Genomic DNA, 16,860 nt, shown 5'->3' with positions numbered 1-16,860 from the left:
ATTTATTATTTATGAACATGCTGAGTTATTTACTGGAACAGACTAAGCCGGTGGGTTCAAACCAACTGGAGCATTTAAAGGATGAAATGTGAGGACATAACAGAGAGAGCGGCGACGTACGTCCTCGTGTCCGTACATGCAGGCGAGGTGCAGCGGCGTGTTGCCGTTGTTGTCCTGAGCCTCCGTGTTGGCCTTGTAGTGCAGCAGCAGCAGCTGGACAACAGAAACAAAGGAAGGACATCGTTTGTTGTAATGTTCTCCTCCTCTGGAGCGTTCATTCGTCTTTATTTAACGACAAGTTTGTTTGGCTGAGGTCAGACAGCTGCGGCTGATCCAGAACACACATTTCAGTCCTCACTTTGGAAACTGGTTTAATGACTTTGTTTGCTTATAACTCATCTGTTTGGATTATGTTAAAGCTTAAAGGTAGAGGTGATGTTTGAACCTGCCAGTTAAAAATAACCAGACTTTGACTGACAGGTGGGTGGAGACACAGGCGGCTGTAGCTGCAGCTTCACCTCAGCTACCTGGAGTCTCTGAGCTGGACCTCTGCACCGTGTTTGTGCTGCTGGAGCCTTATGGAGCATTTTAATGACATTTTTTTCTGATCAATAATATGGCTGCTGTGAGGTCACTGCACTAACAGACCGTCTAAGTTCAGTTTTTTTAATTTAAATCCCAGGATTTTAGTTTTCTGCGCATGCTCACCGTTACTCCCTGGTATCCACGCTGACACGCCAGGTGCAGTGGTGTGAGGGCGTGGTAGTCTGTGGCGTTCACCTGAGCTCCTTTATGCACCAGTATGTCGATCAGCTGGGACTGACCTGCCACACACACACACACACACACACACACACACACACACACACACACACACACACACAGGTTAGTTAATACTTTTTATATATAAATTGTGCCTCGCAGTATTAAACAAACTCATGTTGTGTCACTGCGCGTTAGCAGCCACTCACCGCAGTGAGCAGCGACATGCAGAGGAGTGTAACCCCGGTCATCTCTGGAGAACGGCGTGACGATGGACGGGTCGTTGAGCCGCCTGAAACACGGCGCCAACACTCAGAGTCAGTCTACGGTCAATAATGGCTGAACGCGTCAAACAAGGAGCTTATTGGTCAAAGGTTAGAGGGAGCTTTCAGGAAGTAACCAGTGAGGCTCAATCAGACTCTGCGGTCTGATTCTTACTTCAGAGCTTCAGCTGCGACAGGTGGGCGTGGCCGACAGGTGGCGCTTTCTGCTAGGCCTCACTTTAGCTAACAGGACTGCACAGCGTTTGTGGTGCAGCTACATTTTTGAGTATTTTCGTTTTTAATGGGCCATTGCATAACGGTCTGAAATACACACACACACACACACACTAAAAGTGTGTGTGTGTGTGTGTGTGTGTGTGTGTGTGTGTGTGTGTGTGTCTGGGGGTTTCAGTGGGAAGTGAAAATACAAATGGTTTTTATTCCTGATTCGAAGCTCTGATGCACAAAAATAATGGAGAAAAGGGGAAGTGATGATCAGTTGAACAATGAAAATACAAGTCGAAGGCATCACATCAGCTTTTCTCTGCATATGTGCAAAGGCAAAGTCAGCCTTAGAGTGAATTTCCAGCTTCACAGTCAATAATCAGTGTGTCATAAACTCCAGGCAGGTCATATCAAATCTGTACCGTGGAGCCTTTACTCTTCTTTATTCTTCGTTATTTTCATGTGAATGCTTTGACGTACTCTCTGTACCTCTGCGTGTTTGTCTGTGTGAGTTTGGACACTGACCCGGACAGCTGGAGGTCACAGAGGTCACAGGAGCAGAGAGGATGACACATCTTCACATCTTCATCGGCCTCTCCATCACTCAGCAGGCGTTCAACCTCCTCTTCATTTCCATTTGCTATGTGCTACAAAACACACAGGAGCAAACTTAGCATTAGCAAAATCTCGCCACTAGATGTCAGAAGACTGTAGATTGCCGTCAAATGAGTGTTCTTCGGTATAGTGGAGGGTATAGGATAAACATGTTAGCCAAGAGAGATCAAAAACATTAAATTCAGACTTTCAGAGTGCACCCCATAACAGCCGTAGCCAGCGAGCGTGTTGCTATCACTGTTTGGGGAGCGGATCCATCCAGATGCAACCCAGGGGTTTTCCACATCTGTCTGCTGTTTACCTCAGCTGTCAATGCTGGGTGAGAAGTATCCACCTTTATTTACTCTGGAGGAGTCAGGAGTCACTTTTGACTGCTGACAGTGTTACTGAGGTAAACCTTTCTGTTGGTAAGCTGCTGTTAGCCTCTGTTAGCTGCTGTGTTTTTGCTGCTGTTAGCCTCCGTTAGCTGCTATGTTAGCCTGTTTTTCTGCTGCTGTTAGCTATTGTGTTTTTGCTGCTGTTAGCCCCTGTTAGCTGCTGTGTTTTTGCTGCTGTTAGCTATTGTGTCTTTGCTGCTGTTAGCCTCTGTTAGCTGCTGTGTTTTTGCTGCTGTTAGCTATTGTGTCTTTGCTGCTGTTAGCCTCTGTTAGCTGCTGTGTTTTTGCTGCTGTTAGCTATTGTGTTTTTGCTGCTGTTAGCCTCCGTTAGCTGCTACGTTTTTCTGCTGTTAGCCTCCGTTAGCGGCTGTTAGCCTGTTTTTTTGCTGCTGTTAGCTATTGTGTTTTTGCTGCTGTTAGCTATTGTGTTTTTGCTGCTGTCAGCAAAAGTTTCTATAAAGTGGATATAACTGACACTTAGTGAATAAACTTTCATATCATGTGAGAATGTAATCATACTGTTTATCTGAGGGAAAGTGGGTTTTTCTTAGGACCCTCAAGCTAACAATCTGATACGTTAGCTTGTATTCAGGTGTTAGAAGGGGGAGGGGTGTCCTTCCTGGCCACTGTACTCAAATATGGTGAGGGGATATGACGGCTTCCACAAACCCACTCCTATGTATTTTTAACAGATTAATTATAAGTTTATCTGAATGTATCAGCTTCTTGGAAGACGTAATTACTCTGATCTATGTACAATATAAAAATAACCCCCAAAAATAGTTACTACACATTTAAATCACTTTCATGGCCTGGAAAACACCAGGAAACATAATGAACATAAACAGAAGAAATGCCAACAGAGGGAACAGAGCTGAAGATTTTAAGTGCTAAATAACAGTTTTTATTTCACTCTCTTAAATTCCTTCTCCTTCAAACTGAATTGGACCTCGAAGGATCTGTAAAAACATTCACAGCATCAGGAGAAGCTTTTACATCCCACTGTACAAAAAAAACAAATACACATCATGTAGGAGCAGTTTTAGACATCATGCTGATCTTTTATGGGACATCCGCTAACGTCTCGGGCTGCAGCTCACCTCAAACAGACAATTAATGGGCGTGGCTACACCCTGAGTCAGCAGACTCATCCTCTCCTTGAACAGCGCCTTGTCGCTGAGCTCACCAGAGCCCTGAGGAAGGAGGCAAAAACAGGAGAAAACACATGGATGATCTCCAGCACAGTGAAGCAGCTGCTGAGATACGACAGCAGTGTGTTTGTGTCTCACAGAGTTCTGCAGCTTCCCCAGGTTGATGTACTCCACCGCCGCCTCGAAGGTGCTCAGACAGTAGCTGAGCTCATCTTTACTCGAGTGGCTGAAGCAGAAGTTCCTGATGTAGCTCAGGTTGGCCATCCTGAAGATAAGACAAATTAGATCACCCAGCTACATCTTATTAACCCAAATGATGTTTCATATATAGATCATCCTCAGCAGCCTCCAGTTAGGCTGCCTTTCACTGGAAGATTAATTGTGCTTATTTATAGAGGAAAAATCACGCGCTGTGGACAGTTTACTGTCAACAAACATTATGAATTCAATAAAGTAATCAAATATTGAAATAAAAAATTATGCATTTGATCATAAAACATTAACATTGATTGTTAAAGTCACTATTGGAGGCCACCGGTCCGTGTCCTCAGCTGCACAGTGCAGTAAACGCAAAAACTTCACCTCCTGCCTCATAGGGGGCGCTGCAGAGTTCAGACTGAGCAAGTTCTGCTGCAGAACAAACACAGGAACCGCTCGAGATGTTTTTAATATTAAAATGTCTCCAGGTTGTGAAGTTTGCGGCACATTAGAAAATATGAATTCCAATTATAGCAACTTTCTGTACCGTGGCATCGTGGACACGCCCGTTATCGAAAGCTCAAAAGGATCTGATTTAACCTCCAAGAGGAAAGTGTGACCCACAAAACCTAAAAATATAAATGAAACGGACACAGACGCTGCCAAAATGAGATGTTAAGTTTAAAAAACTTAATTTTTGGTCCGACTGTTCCAAATTTCACAAATGTGGGTGAAGCCAGTGTTATAGTTTATCCACGCCCACATGTGAGACCTGCAGAATCGAGCAGGGCTGCGATACCATCCCTTTGACCCAAAACTGTAAAACTGTGAGTCGTCTTTTTGTTTTCACTGCCTCATTTTTTCCTCATTTCTCTGCATTTTATTCACGACAGAAGGTCAAAGGTCGCAGCCAGTTCCCCTTTCGCTCACCAGTTGGGGATTTCCGTCTTCACCAGCAGATAGAGGACGACAGACAGCAGGTCGTCGGCGCTCACGGCTTCTATGCTCACTGTGGAGGGAGACACACAGTCAGTGAGTGGAAACTGAAGAGTCATTCTTCCCGTTCATCTCTCCCTCAGCTCAGCACTAATGAGTAAACTGGCTTCTCGTCAGCTCGGCGCTGCAGGCTGACAGCGGGGTTGTTGCCGTGATCCAATAAGCTTGGATTACCAAAGCAAACTGCACAAATGGAAGCTCACAGAGTCGGTACTGTCCTTTTCTTTAGGGAAACACAAGAGTCGCACAGCCGCTCTCTGATGAGTCCCGCATTTCCCTGCATTACACGTTTAATAAGGTGGTTTCTCTTATGTCACCGCGAGAAAATAAAGGAATGGTCTCATTTGTCAGACTCCTGGATCTAATGTGATTTTCTCAGAGTGATCCAATTGAAAACTATTAGATATTTATAGTTTTTTTTGTCCTGTTTGGGACTTTTTCTACAAACGTGTCCAAATGATATAAACTGAAGTTTAATTTGACGTTAAATTCGATTAGATCTGCACCGCATTTAAATCAGCTGGCTAACACTGGGTCGCCCCTGGTGTCACCGAAACAGGCCTCCCAAGCTCTCAGACTTTGTGTTTTTGCAGCACAGCCCAAGGATGGAAACTACGACATGATCGCAAATATTACGTTAATATTATCAATAATATGGATTAATGGCAACACGGTGGTTAGCACTGTTGCCGCACAGCAAGAAGGTCCTGAGTTCAATTCCAACATCAGGCCGGGGTCTTTCTGTGTGGAGTTTGCATGTTCTCCCCGTGTTTGCGTGGGTTCTCTCCGGGTACTCCGGCTTCCTCCCACCGTCCAAAGACATGCAGCTTGTGGGGATAGGTTAATTGGATAATCCAAATTGTCACTAGGTGTGAATGTGAGTATGAATGGTTGTTTGTCCCTGTGTGTTGGCCCTGCGACAGACTGGCGACCTGTCCAGGGTGTACCCCGCCTCTCGCCCTATGACAGCTGGGATAGGCTCCAGCGCTGCGACCCTGAAAAGGATAAGTGGAAGCGAATGAATAAATGGATGGATTAATGCCAATGGACTTGCAACCTCTGTGTCTGTGACAAATTACTTTCTACTGCAAGCCTCATCCACACCTGTGCACGACCCAACATCCATGAATCCACCTGAGGAAACTCGGGGTTCAGCGTCTTGCTCGAGGGTGCTTTGGCATGCAGTATGTGGTGCACCACAGACCAGCTGCAGACTGACTAGAACTGGTTCCAATGTGTTGCAAATCTGAGGCTGCAAGGGACCCGCTCACGGCGAGCTGTGACATACTTCCATTAAAGCGAGCGCTGAAGCTCCACACACACATTTAAACTGCTTCTCCTACAAAGGAGGTCGATGAGCTCACACACTCGTTTTAGCTCCGCACACACAAACCAACAGAGTAAGTACCGGTGCGTCTCGGGGTCTGGGTGGCGGTCAGCGCGACTCTACGCAGGCAGAGCAGTTTGAGGAGGGGGGACGTCTGCTGGTTGAGCTGGCTCAGCTCTCTTTTAGCCCGAGACAAGTTTATGCTGCAGAGACAGAAGAACGGGGGACAGACGATGGGTCAGAGACATCGAACGGACACATTCACAAAGCTTCAGTGGCTCGGGCTAAAGGAAGGAGGCACACAGCTAAACAACAGATTCAATTTACAAAACAGAGACAGAACCAATCACACGGTGCAATGAAACATGACGCAAGTCTTCATGATCGCTCTATTTCACCAGTAACCCTTGGATGGTCTCCACTGTTGGGACCCTGAGCTGTCCCTCGGGTCAGACTGACCAGGACGTATTTAAAAACAAGTCTGAAATAAAATTTGACTTCATAAACCATGAACACGTATCGTGTTTGTCTATGCGAGCTGCTGGAACGCTGCCACGATCAGGTCACCTTAACTGGGTCCGTGTAAACGTTGAAGGCATTTTGCACATTTAAACATCGTCTGTAACGTGTTCAGAACAGCAAGCGCTGGTTAAACCTGTCAGCAGAACCAGATTTGACGCTGCAGAGGTCTGGGTCTCAAAGTCCGCTCCGGAACTGACCTGAACTCGGGTTTGACTCCCAGCTCTTTCTGCTGCAGCTCCTGCAGACTCCTGGTGGTTTTGTTGAAGGCAGCGTCCTGTCGACCGGCAGCACAAGAGACGGGAGAGGAACTTTTGAAACTGTCAAAGCCTCTTTTTGGGGTCATCACAGTAATAAAGAGCAAGAAGGAGAAATATTAAGGCTTCCATCACTGAAACAACGATCCCTCTGCAAAGACAAGTGATCCCTGCAAGCTGCGTGTTTGACGTTATATCTGCAGCAGCGCGCAGCAAAAACACCACAGGGATGTGTGTGTATGCAGGAGGCACGTGAGCAGATCACTCAGGATCTGGTGGTGGAAGAAAGCGGACGAACAGACGGTTTATTCGCTCCCTCGTTACGTCTAATGAGGAAATCTGAGCTCAGACCTACCTGGCTGGCCTCAAGCGTTCCCACAAAGTTAAAGATTAATTCATGGATACCATGATGAACGTACATCTGGGAAAAGAAGAGGAAAACCAATATTTTAATACGTGTCAGGAACAGCTCATCAAAGTTTCTCACCTCGCACCAAAATAGCTGCATGTTTGGATTATTAAGCTGCTTCTGTCACATGTAGCTTTGCCCACATTGAGCTCCGTCTTATTTTTTGTAAATATCTTATTGAGTTATTCGGCTTATTAATCGATTCCTTTACAGTTTCACTGGCATGAAGCAGGAAGTTACGTGTGACAGCTGTGGGAGCTTCTGCATGTGTTTGATGAAATCTGACTTTCTTGCAAACTTAAACTTGCGTCTACGTGTCAACCTTTCTCCTTCACTGAACCCAGAGACGTTACCTCCACAGCCTGTTTGAGGAGCGTCATCTGAAGCTCCTGCTTTGCCAGAAGTTTCTGCAGAAAACACAAAGCATGCAGGGGAAGAGGAAGGCGTTAGAGGATGTGATCAGGCCCAAAACTGCTGAGTCGCAGACGCCGCGGCCACATATCATCGAATCATCCAGTCCAGAGGAACTCGCAGCATCCTGCGTGTGTGCGTCGGGTCAGAGGTCACGCTGATTAAAGGAAGCTGATTTGAAGCATTAGTTACGGCGGTCACATGACACTGTTTGGGGTTCGATCCTTTCCGAACCGGAGGAAACGATTCCTCCCCACATGACAGCAGCAAAACGCTCACGTGTGCAAAGCCAACAGATGAACGTAACGTGGCCGCATTAACACAACATTTTACAACGAGGTTGATCTAACGAAGCATTAACGACCAACGATGATGTTTCACCAGAATGCTTCCTCTGGTTTATGTGCCGTTTCGTTTCATTTCCCACAAAGAGGGAAGCGACTGCACCGAGGTCACAGATGCCTGAATCAACGAAAGCAGGACTTTTCTGAACTACAGCTGCCGACTCAGTACAGCCCCCGCTTACATGCAACGCTCACATGAGCTTCTTCTGCAGTAAAAAGCATGTTGGACTGTCATGATTGTTCACAGCACACTGCTGAGCATCTGTGTTTCCTGCCTTAACACAGGACGTTGTGAGGGAATCACCAAGTTTGCACACAGCAGAAACAATGAGTGACAGAAATCTGCATTTTCTCCCAATTTTTATGTTATTTTAGAGATTTGAATAAGAATCCTTTTAATACAGGTGATTTTGCTAAAACCTCTGTAGTTGGTGCCACAGATTCAACATCCTGACCGACTGGACTGCTCGTCCTTTGTATGGTGCAAATCTCTTATCCAGCTCAGGCTCACAGCGGACTGGATCGCTGTTAAACTAAAACAGCAGCCTCTCAGTGAGTAATCAGCACTTTCCATCAGCTGCTCTTCCCTCCGGCAGAATCGGCTCTCAAACACAAGCTCACAGTTTTATTAAAAAGAAACGAAGCGGAGACACGGAGCGCTTTAACAGTCACATGCTCAAAAAGCACGGCCGTGTTACTCGACCACGTTTCTCACGCCTTTGATGTCATCGTGCAGCCGAGGGACAAACGAAACAAAGTCAGATAATCACACGAATAACCGTGAACGCACCGAGCCACCATGCAAACCAGAGAAGCACGCGAATAATAAAGACATAGAAGAGTGAATATTGGCCCCAGGTGAAGAAGCCAGAAATAAATATTCTCCAAATCAAGGAGAGAAAGGCGGATTTTCATTCAGCCAGTTTTAACGTGACAAATAAAGATTGTTTCTACTCACCAGGTGAGAGTCTCTCAGCAGACACTGAAGACACTTAGTGTAAAGACCGTTCACCGAGTCCTGACAGGAAACAGAACAGCTGTTAGCTCAGCAGGAAAGAAAAAAATCGAACGCAAAAATCCCCTAAAGACTCGAAAACATTCAAACACATTAACGCTAAAAAGATGCACGCTCTCCTGGAGGTGTTGTTTGCATTGTTGTCATGTATTAAATCAAAGTGAAGCTAGCTGGAGGAGCCTTAAACCTGCACTCTTTTTGATGGCCACTGGGGGGCGATAGCTGCAGCTGTACAATGACAAGTTCTGTAGACATGTGACATCAACTTGTCTGCCAATAACAGGCCTCGAGACGAGTCTGCAACCATCTGCAACCACAGGGAGGATTTCCAACCAGCTGTGAGTGACGCTGGAGACCGATGGTAGCTGCTGGGAAACCATCGCTCAAATCAGTCGGTGGCCCTGCTAACCACCAGACACTGACACGGATTACCCAACCAGCTGGAAAAACCTTGTGATTGCATCAGTATTTCTGCCTTATCTGAGTCATGGGAGCGCAAACCTGTCTGTGGTAAAAGAATGACGAAACCTGTGAGGCGTGCTATTTTAGGTCAGACACGCGCAGAGCTCCGTTTCCTTCAGACCCCCGTTTGTCACTCTAGTCCGTTTATCACCAGGGTTGTGTTTTGTGTCTGTCATCCCTACTATGTGGTGCCGGAGTCCCTTCCTCTCCTGCTCCCTGAAGGCCTGACAGAAGCTCTGGATGTGCTTGTCCATCTTCTGGGCGTGGCGGCCCAGGAACTCCCTGACGTCCTCCAGGCTCCTCAGGGTGTAAGAAGACGGCGTGCTGACCTCGGACAGGCTCGGGTCCACCTCCATGGGCCTGGAGACGCACAGGATGCTGTAGCTTTGCTCCCGGTCGTTGTAGAAGGTCTCCTCGAACAGGATGGGGATCGACACTGGAGCCGGGAACCCGGATCCCAGCAGGACCTGCCTGTCCTGGATCCGGACCTCCTGTAACACACACAGAGGTAAAAAGCTGTTAAACAGCCTCTTTTTGTATTTTTAGGACTGTAAAAGTAGGACAGCGGTGCGTTTAAACTCAGCCTCTGGCAACAACGAGCAGCACAGACTGGCTTGTGTTGAAGACAGACCTTCCCGTCCGCAGTCTTATAACCGTCCTCCACGGGCTGCAGCACATAGCTGTCGAAGTGAGAGTCCGAGTAGCTGCTGAGGGTCAAACTTCCACAGCACGGCACCAGAACCTGCAGGTTCAAGGCGACACGCAGGGTATTCCATTTATTAAGCACTCAGCACAGATTTAGAGTGACCTTTCCACACCAACGACAATCAGATAAGGTCTGATCTGTGTTAGGAAGCAGAAAATAGGATCAAATGGTACAAAGAGTGGAATCTTCACTGTATTAACTGCGGTTAGATGATGAACAGCACTGAGATGGCTCCTGGCCTCTAACTCACTCACGCTTTTAAAGTAGTAGATGTTTATCGTGAAGTATACGGCACTTCGGTGTGTGGTGGGAGTATTAAAATACAGAGCCGAGGCTCCACAGTGTTTCTCTGCACATTCGAGTATCCGATGGTCTGAAAATAGCGCAGAAACACTGACATTAAACAGGCGTCATTTGTTTTTAAGATGTTCACATGAAGTCAATAAATGCACATGACCTGATCGGCAGCATTTGATTAAGGATCTGAAGACGCAGTCACGAGCCAGAGCAGCTGCTGAAGCCCTGACGTATGCACAGCATGTGCACGCTGTGCCATGTAGAACTGATTTTTCCGCCTCTGCTGCGAACCGCAGCTTTAATGCACTTACACGCATTTTTTTTCCCCACTGATGTTTTGACGGCGTGCAGATGACCCGACTGGCCGGCGTTCAGACATCTGATTCTCATCTGCTGCTCCAGGCGTCCAATCGTCATCTTTAACAAGCTCAAACGAGGTTTAGAGCGCCGCTTTGCAGCTTGTCAGCTCATCTGATATCTCTGCGCTTCACTGACAGCCAAATGAAATGTATCAACCCCGCTTTAACAGTCCGACCAAAACAATGCTCCTCTAACTCACTGAGAGTGAAGGGATGGCAGCAGAGCGCGTTGAAACCACCAGAAACCCCACGCTGACCCACCGTGAGGCAGGAAGTGGTGTAAAGGTGTCGCTGTGTTTGAAACCCCGGCTGAGCGCGCTTCTTTTACCTCAAACATTGTAACAGAGATAACGTCCCCGACTCTGATCTTTAACCTGCTTTAAGGGGCTGGTGTGATTCTCAGCTGTTTGTAGGCGCAGCCTTCAACCACTGAGGAGGAAGCGAGAAGCTGTTCTGTGATAGAAACTGGCAGAGCTCTGCAGCCGGCTCACACCTGGACTTATTCAGGTTCTGCTGCAGTTATTTTGAGCTCTGTGCCGTTTCCTCATTTTCACCTCCCCCCTGTTGTTTATTAGTGCAAACCTTCCTGAGCAGAGACAGACGCTCAGACCCCCAGCCACCTGCAGACGAAGCAACACGAGGGTCTCCAGCTGCACACTGATGTGTTCCTAACACAGACGAGCAGCGCCGTCTCTCTGGCGTGTGCTGGATCTGCCTCGCGGTCTCATGCCTGACATCACTTCCTCCGTGAGGCAGCCGGGTCAGATGGACCTGAGCTCCTCACCCTGTCACCGAAGCTCAATTCTTCTGCTTGTTCCCTCCATTCACAATTCCTACTATCAGGGCTGTGCGATATGACCACAATCTCATATCCCGATATAAGACATCTGTCGTCCCGGTAACGATATAAATCAAAAATGTAACATTTTCTGTAAAGTCTGTGAATCTCGGGCAGCTCGACCTGCGTGAAGTGCTTCCAGCTGGGCGTCGTGTAGCTGGAGTTTTAACCGATGCATGAAACGATACATTTTTAGACATAAGTTGTAACGGCGCCGTTTCTTTGTGAGTATTTATTACACGGCGTGCTGCGGGGAGAAGCCTGCTCTAACGTCTGAGTCTAAGCTTTATTTTTTAGCACCTGGCGTCTTTTTTACTTCTCATCTGTAAACACTCTGCTCTTTCACGTGATTCAGTTTATTTTGAAAAGTCTCAACAGGATCCTGAGGTTTATTGTGAAAGGTTTATGTGGAACATAAACAAGCGGACACGCGATGGCGTTACCGTCGTTGTTGCTAACAACAACGCATAAAAACAGGCGCTTGTCCGTCCGTAGTGTGGTTTTATTAAATATAAGAGAAAGAGAGAACTTTAAGAAATGAATACAGCCACTGCAGTGATCAAAGCATGAACAAATATTGCTGTAACAGTTTATTTTGCGACACCACGAAACAAACGACAGACGTTTTTATATCGTCATCCGATATATATCGTTATATCGAACAGCCCTACCTACTGTTACATTTAATCACATCTGCTCAGTCTGAAGCATTTTCCACCCATTTTTAAAAAACATTGATCATCTAAGTGAATATAGACGCCGCAGACTCACAGCTATGTGACACCCAGACAGAGCGCTCTCTGATTAATCGCCGTCTGATATCGTGATCCGGTAGCTGATCCTCACATACATGCAGGTGGGCTTGTCTGGTGACATAAATGAGATGACGGGTCAAACTCACGATGCCGTGGAGCTCTGCCACTTGGCTGCAAAGGTCGGGTCTCTGCTTCTCCAAGGCCAGGTAGAAAGGATTCTTCAGGATGTTCTCATCATATACAGCCATAAGGAGCTGGAGGTCTGGATCCTGCAGACGGGACAGGAGGATGATGGGAGGAAAGACCTTAATTATCAACCAAGTACGTGTCAAGGACTTTTATAAGTATGTGACCAGTTAAACCCTTCGTGGGGAGAGGACTGTGGGGTGCAGCCCTGTCAGGACTCATCTTCTGGGGATTATAAATAATTGTAGAGAATAAATCTTCCACATCAGCCTCTCTGAGAGCAGCTGCTGGTTTCCTGTCGATAGCATGTGGCAATACTGCTCATTGATGTTTGAGAAAAGCCAAGCAACAACAACAACAACAACGACAAAAGATCTCATGATTCCTTAATGCCTCCAAATTTGAATCTTAGGACAAGACCTGAAAACAAGCTCATTTATGGTCTTTGAGGCCACCGGACAAGAAGTCCCTTTCAATCTCGTTTCCAGCCTAATGTGGGTGGGGGTGGGGCTTATGTTCCCATCTCGTTCTGTCAATCTGCAGTGTTCAGGCCCCCCAGAAGTCGCTCACGGTCACGTATGAAGCTGTGCTGCCTGGATCTGAAGAAACCAGGGCTGCTTCTCTCTCAGCTGATCCAATTCTTATTGAACTGGTTTATTTCCGTACGATTGATCTAATAATCCTCCATCCAGACAAAGCTTCACCGGCTCCAACCTGGCCAGGCTGGATGCGAGGCCTCGGAAAAATCTCCCCGAGTCTGTAGTTACTAATGCTGCAAATAAGAGCGTTAATGTCTAATTACAATTCACCGAGCCTAAAGAGGTGAGCAGTTAGGTGGTTTGAACTTTTGACTCCATCTACCTGCAGCTGTAAACCGCGAGTCCTCTGAAGGTGTTACAGGACTGTAGATGCCTTCAACAGAAGACACATCGTTTTGAACCTGGGTGTGACAGCGCTTTTATTTTGAAAAAACCCATGCTATCAAAGCTAACTTCTTTTAAGCTTCTGTAAAGCTGGAGCGGTCTTCCAGCTTCAAAGAGTTTAAAAGTTATCTGCTTCTGACCCAGTCTCTGAGGCCTCTTCCTTAGAGACTGGGCGAGAAGTTCAGTTATCCAGGAGGAGCTCGGAGCAGAGCCACTACTCCTCCACCTTGAAAGGAGTCCGCTGAGCTGGTTTGGGGACCTGGCTAGGATGAATCCCTCCCGAGTGAAGTATTTCAGGCATGTCCTACTGGGAGGAGGCCGCGGGGTAAACCCAGGACTCACTGGAGAGATAATGTCTCTTGGCTCTCCCGGGAACGCCTGACTACATTCACCCATTCACACACACAAGCCCTAGATGAGCGTGGAGGAGGTGGCTGGGGGGGCTGATCTTCTCTGCTCGGGCTGCTGCCCTGCAATAAGAGGCTCTAATTTCTGATCTTTAACCCTGCACACTTCCACTGATCACCAAACTGTTTTCAAAATTGTACTAAATGCAGAAGTATTGCATATCAGCATCACTCACACCGATGACCAAAAGACTGGTGTCAACTAAAATTGTTCCCATTCTTCAAAAGAACCAGTCAGAGGTGTACACTGGTCAAGCTTGTCTGATTAGAACTGCTGTTACAGCATCTGGATTTACTGAAAGAAGTGGAACATTTTCTAAACCTTTCAAAGGTAAAACACTGAATGCACCAACTGTAACAGAGCCGATTATTTTTTCGTTGTTTCGACTGATTGAAACGTAATCAGCAGCTAGTTCAATAAACAGGCATTTTAGTCCAGTTCTGAAGTAAAAGCCGTTCCCTGTTTGTAGCGTCTGCAGTGTGAGGATCTGAATGATGTGTTTGGGACTAAACTGATTATCTCAGTTCATGCATTCAATAATAAACAACTTTCCCCCACACATCAGTGAGCTGCAACTGGAGTTTTGTGGAAACAATGCACAAAAAAGCAGGTCATCTCCTTGCCTGCATTTAGCTGGTATATCATTGTCGTTGTGTTGATAAGGAAAGTAAAAACCACCACGCTCCATTTTCTGTCTCACATTTCTGCAAGTGAAAAGTTAAAAATTCCCACAGGTTATAAAAGTGTGATTTCCTTCACTGAGGCGGCAGATGTGTAATCAGCCAGATGTGTTCGGCCTGAGGCAAAGCTCTTACACCTCACCCAGAGAACACAGATCACCAGAGAAAAGCAAAAGGGTCTCAGACTCATGCACAGCTCTCTGAGCTCTGCAGCAGCTCCGTTCTTCTCTTCTTCGGTCGTTCTGTTGCAGACCTGCTGCTGTGCTGGGATCTTTGTCCTGTTGATGACCCGGTTTGGTCCGAGCTTCAGCTGTGGGACACACGGCCTCACACTGACTCTACAGAGGAGCTCATGGTCCACTCAGATCATCGTCCCTCCTCCACCGTGCTGACGGCTGTATGAGGTGTTTGTTTCCTCCAGACGTGCTGCTGTGCGTGATGGACGAACATCTCCACTGTGGTCTTGTCTGTTCCAGGAGTGTGGAGCTACGCTGTGCTGCTGTTTGTATTTTAGAGAGAAGAGGCTTCCTCCTGCAGACCTTCCAAACAGCCGTACTTGCTCACTCTGTTTGTATTTGCACTGCCGTAAACTTTAACATTAAAAATGATAACGATACAGTCAGAGATGAAGTCTTAAGACGTAACCGAGTCTTTAGCAGTGATTGTAAAGAAGACACACATTTCCTCAGGCAGGTTGTTCCACAATCCAGAAGCCCTAACAGCTCGAACCCTTCTCGCTAACATCAGAAGTCGCACACCAGTTGGAACAAGAACAGCAGGTCGAGTACCTTTACAGGGGCCGTGCAGGGCTTCAAAATATAACAATAAGACTGTAAAAATCAATCCAAACAGCAGAACCGTTAGAAGGGCTGTAATGTGCTCACTTTTCTTGGTTCTTTTAAGAAGTTTGGCTGCTGAGTCCGAGGGTTTTTCTATTAAAACACCATTTACCTTTTAAAAAGTCAGCACAGCTAATAAAACAAAGGCGTGGGATCCACGTAATCTGTTCTTCTTCCCATTTCTAGCCTGAACATCAAAAGGAGAAACAATGCCAACAAAGAAAACTCAATGAAAACAGAAAGTGGTCTGAGAGGTCTGATAAAAACATGACTGAAATGATACTCTGCAGCACATCCATGAGATTACAAACGTTACTGTACGAGCGCCAAATTTAATTTAAAAACACTTCATTCATCTGCGCGCCAAAACCACAACAAACCAGATCAATTCTACAGAAAACACGATCAGTTCTGCCCATTAAAGAGTCAGATTTTTATTTAATGACAGAAAAATACGTTTTTAAACATTTTCTGATCTCTTAAAAATCTCTAAACTGACCGCTCACACCTTGCAGGTGATCCACTCACCTCAGAGGTCAGCTTCATCCTCCCTGAGCTCCCACACACGCACTGGAAACCAGTTCAGCACAACACACACAGTAAATCCCCACCCGAGCAGCTCCATGCTGGGAAAAAAACATCACGTGACCCTCGTGACCTCCCAGGCTGGAAGCAAAACAGCAGACAGAGGAATGTCCATCCACTCGGGCTTGAGCCACATTCACAGCTGATGTCTTAGCCTCAGGTTGAAGGGAACAACAGCATCACCAACAAAACACCGAGATCACCGTCCAAACTCAGGATAATAAACCCCAGTCACACCAAAGTCCTGTGATCTGAAGACACAATGACTCACAGACTCACTTTCCTGAGTGGATGCTTAGTTGTTTCGTCTAAGATGAGCGGTATTAGCTCCGCCCCCTCTAAGTCAACCACCTTCTGGTTGGCTGCCCCTCACAAGCTGTAGGATGTTTATGCACACACTGGTCTTAGTAAAACTTTGGTCATGTTTAGTATGAATATTCACCACTAGAATAGGAGACATGAAGGAATATAAGGAAAAGTAGGATCATTTCAACACAAAACAAGGAGACAAATCGGGAGTGTTTTATCTTTTTAACTGATTCGCATCACTAAGGACTTGGATTTTATATTCCAGGTTTCTCCGAAATGCAGCTTTAAACTGGCACACTTGCACTTCACACTTAGCAGAGGTGGCCTGAGGGTTTTCTTCCACTCTTTTAAGTCTTATTATCTCATATGTTCACTCATACTCTCTCTTTCTATTATGATTTTTTTTACTGTGTTATATTGGGTTATCAACCCATCTGTTTCGAGTAAACACCTAGATGTTCTTCTTCGATTTGCTATTATATTTAAACAAATACAATTTAATGTGTATTTTCTTGTTTTGTGGTATAGATATCCATAAAACAAGAAGGTAACTTAAAATGAAACTAAAGTCGTAACTCTTAAATTTGACATTTTGTGAATGGAGTCTGGCGTGGCGCTGGAAGTAGCTAATAAACTGTGTCACG

General features: G+C 46.3%; 1 protein-coding gene across 3 annotated transcripts in view; it reads right to left on the bottom strand.

Moving 5' to 3' along the window:
- Nucleotides 1-16,860, bottom strand: part of ankrd27 (ankyrin repeat domain 27 (VPS9 domain)) — a 29,820-nt gene that overhangs the window by 9,749 nt on the left and 3,211 nt on the right. Inside the window, exons 1-16 of one of the 3 annotated variants that reach the window (XM_082540131.1) lie at nt 15,851-16,262; nt 12,433-12,555; nt 9,963-10,073; nt 9,514-9,822; nt 8,813-8,872; nt 7,453-7,506; nt 7,046-7,111; nt 6,634-6,710; nt 5,996-6,117; nt 4,522-4,600; nt 3,532-3,658; nt 3,343-3,435; nt 1,776-1,897; nt 972-1,054; nt 709-824; nt 121-213 (exon numbers count right to left, since the gene is read on the bottom strand). In XM_082540131.1, the coding sequence (XP_082396257.1) occupies nt 121-213; nt 709-824; nt 972-1,054; nt 1,776-1,897; nt 3,343-3,435; nt 3,532-3,658; nt 4,522-4,600; nt 5,996-6,117; nt 6,634-6,710; nt 7,046-7,111; nt 7,453-7,506; nt 8,813-8,872; nt 9,514-9,822; nt 9,963-10,073; nt 12,433-12,555; nt 15,851-15,868 (1,653 nt within the window). In that variant the 5' untranslated portion in view covers nt 15,869-16,262. Of the gene's footprint in view, nt 1-120; nt 214-708; nt 825-971; nt 1,055-1,775; nt 1,898-3,342; nt 3,436-3,531; nt 3,659-4,521; nt 4,601-5,995; nt 6,118-6,633; nt 6,711-7,045; nt 7,112-7,452; nt 7,507-8,812; nt 8,873-9,513; nt 9,823-9,962; nt 10,074-12,432; nt 12,556-15,850; nt 16,263-16,860 lie in introns of those variants that run through there. The other 2 variants (XM_082540130.1, XM_082540132.1) reach the window with 2 other exon arrangements.

The sequence above is a fragment of the Aulonocara stuartgranti genome (assembly GCF_965226115.1).
Source record: "Aulonocara stuartgranti genome assembly, chromosome: 7".
NCBI lineage: Eukaryota > Metazoa > Chordata > Actinopteri > Cichliformes > Cichlidae > Aulonocara > Aulonocara stuartgranti.
The sequence above is the reverse complement of the archived record's forward strand: the minus strand, read 5'-3'. Positions and strand labels throughout refer to the sequence as shown.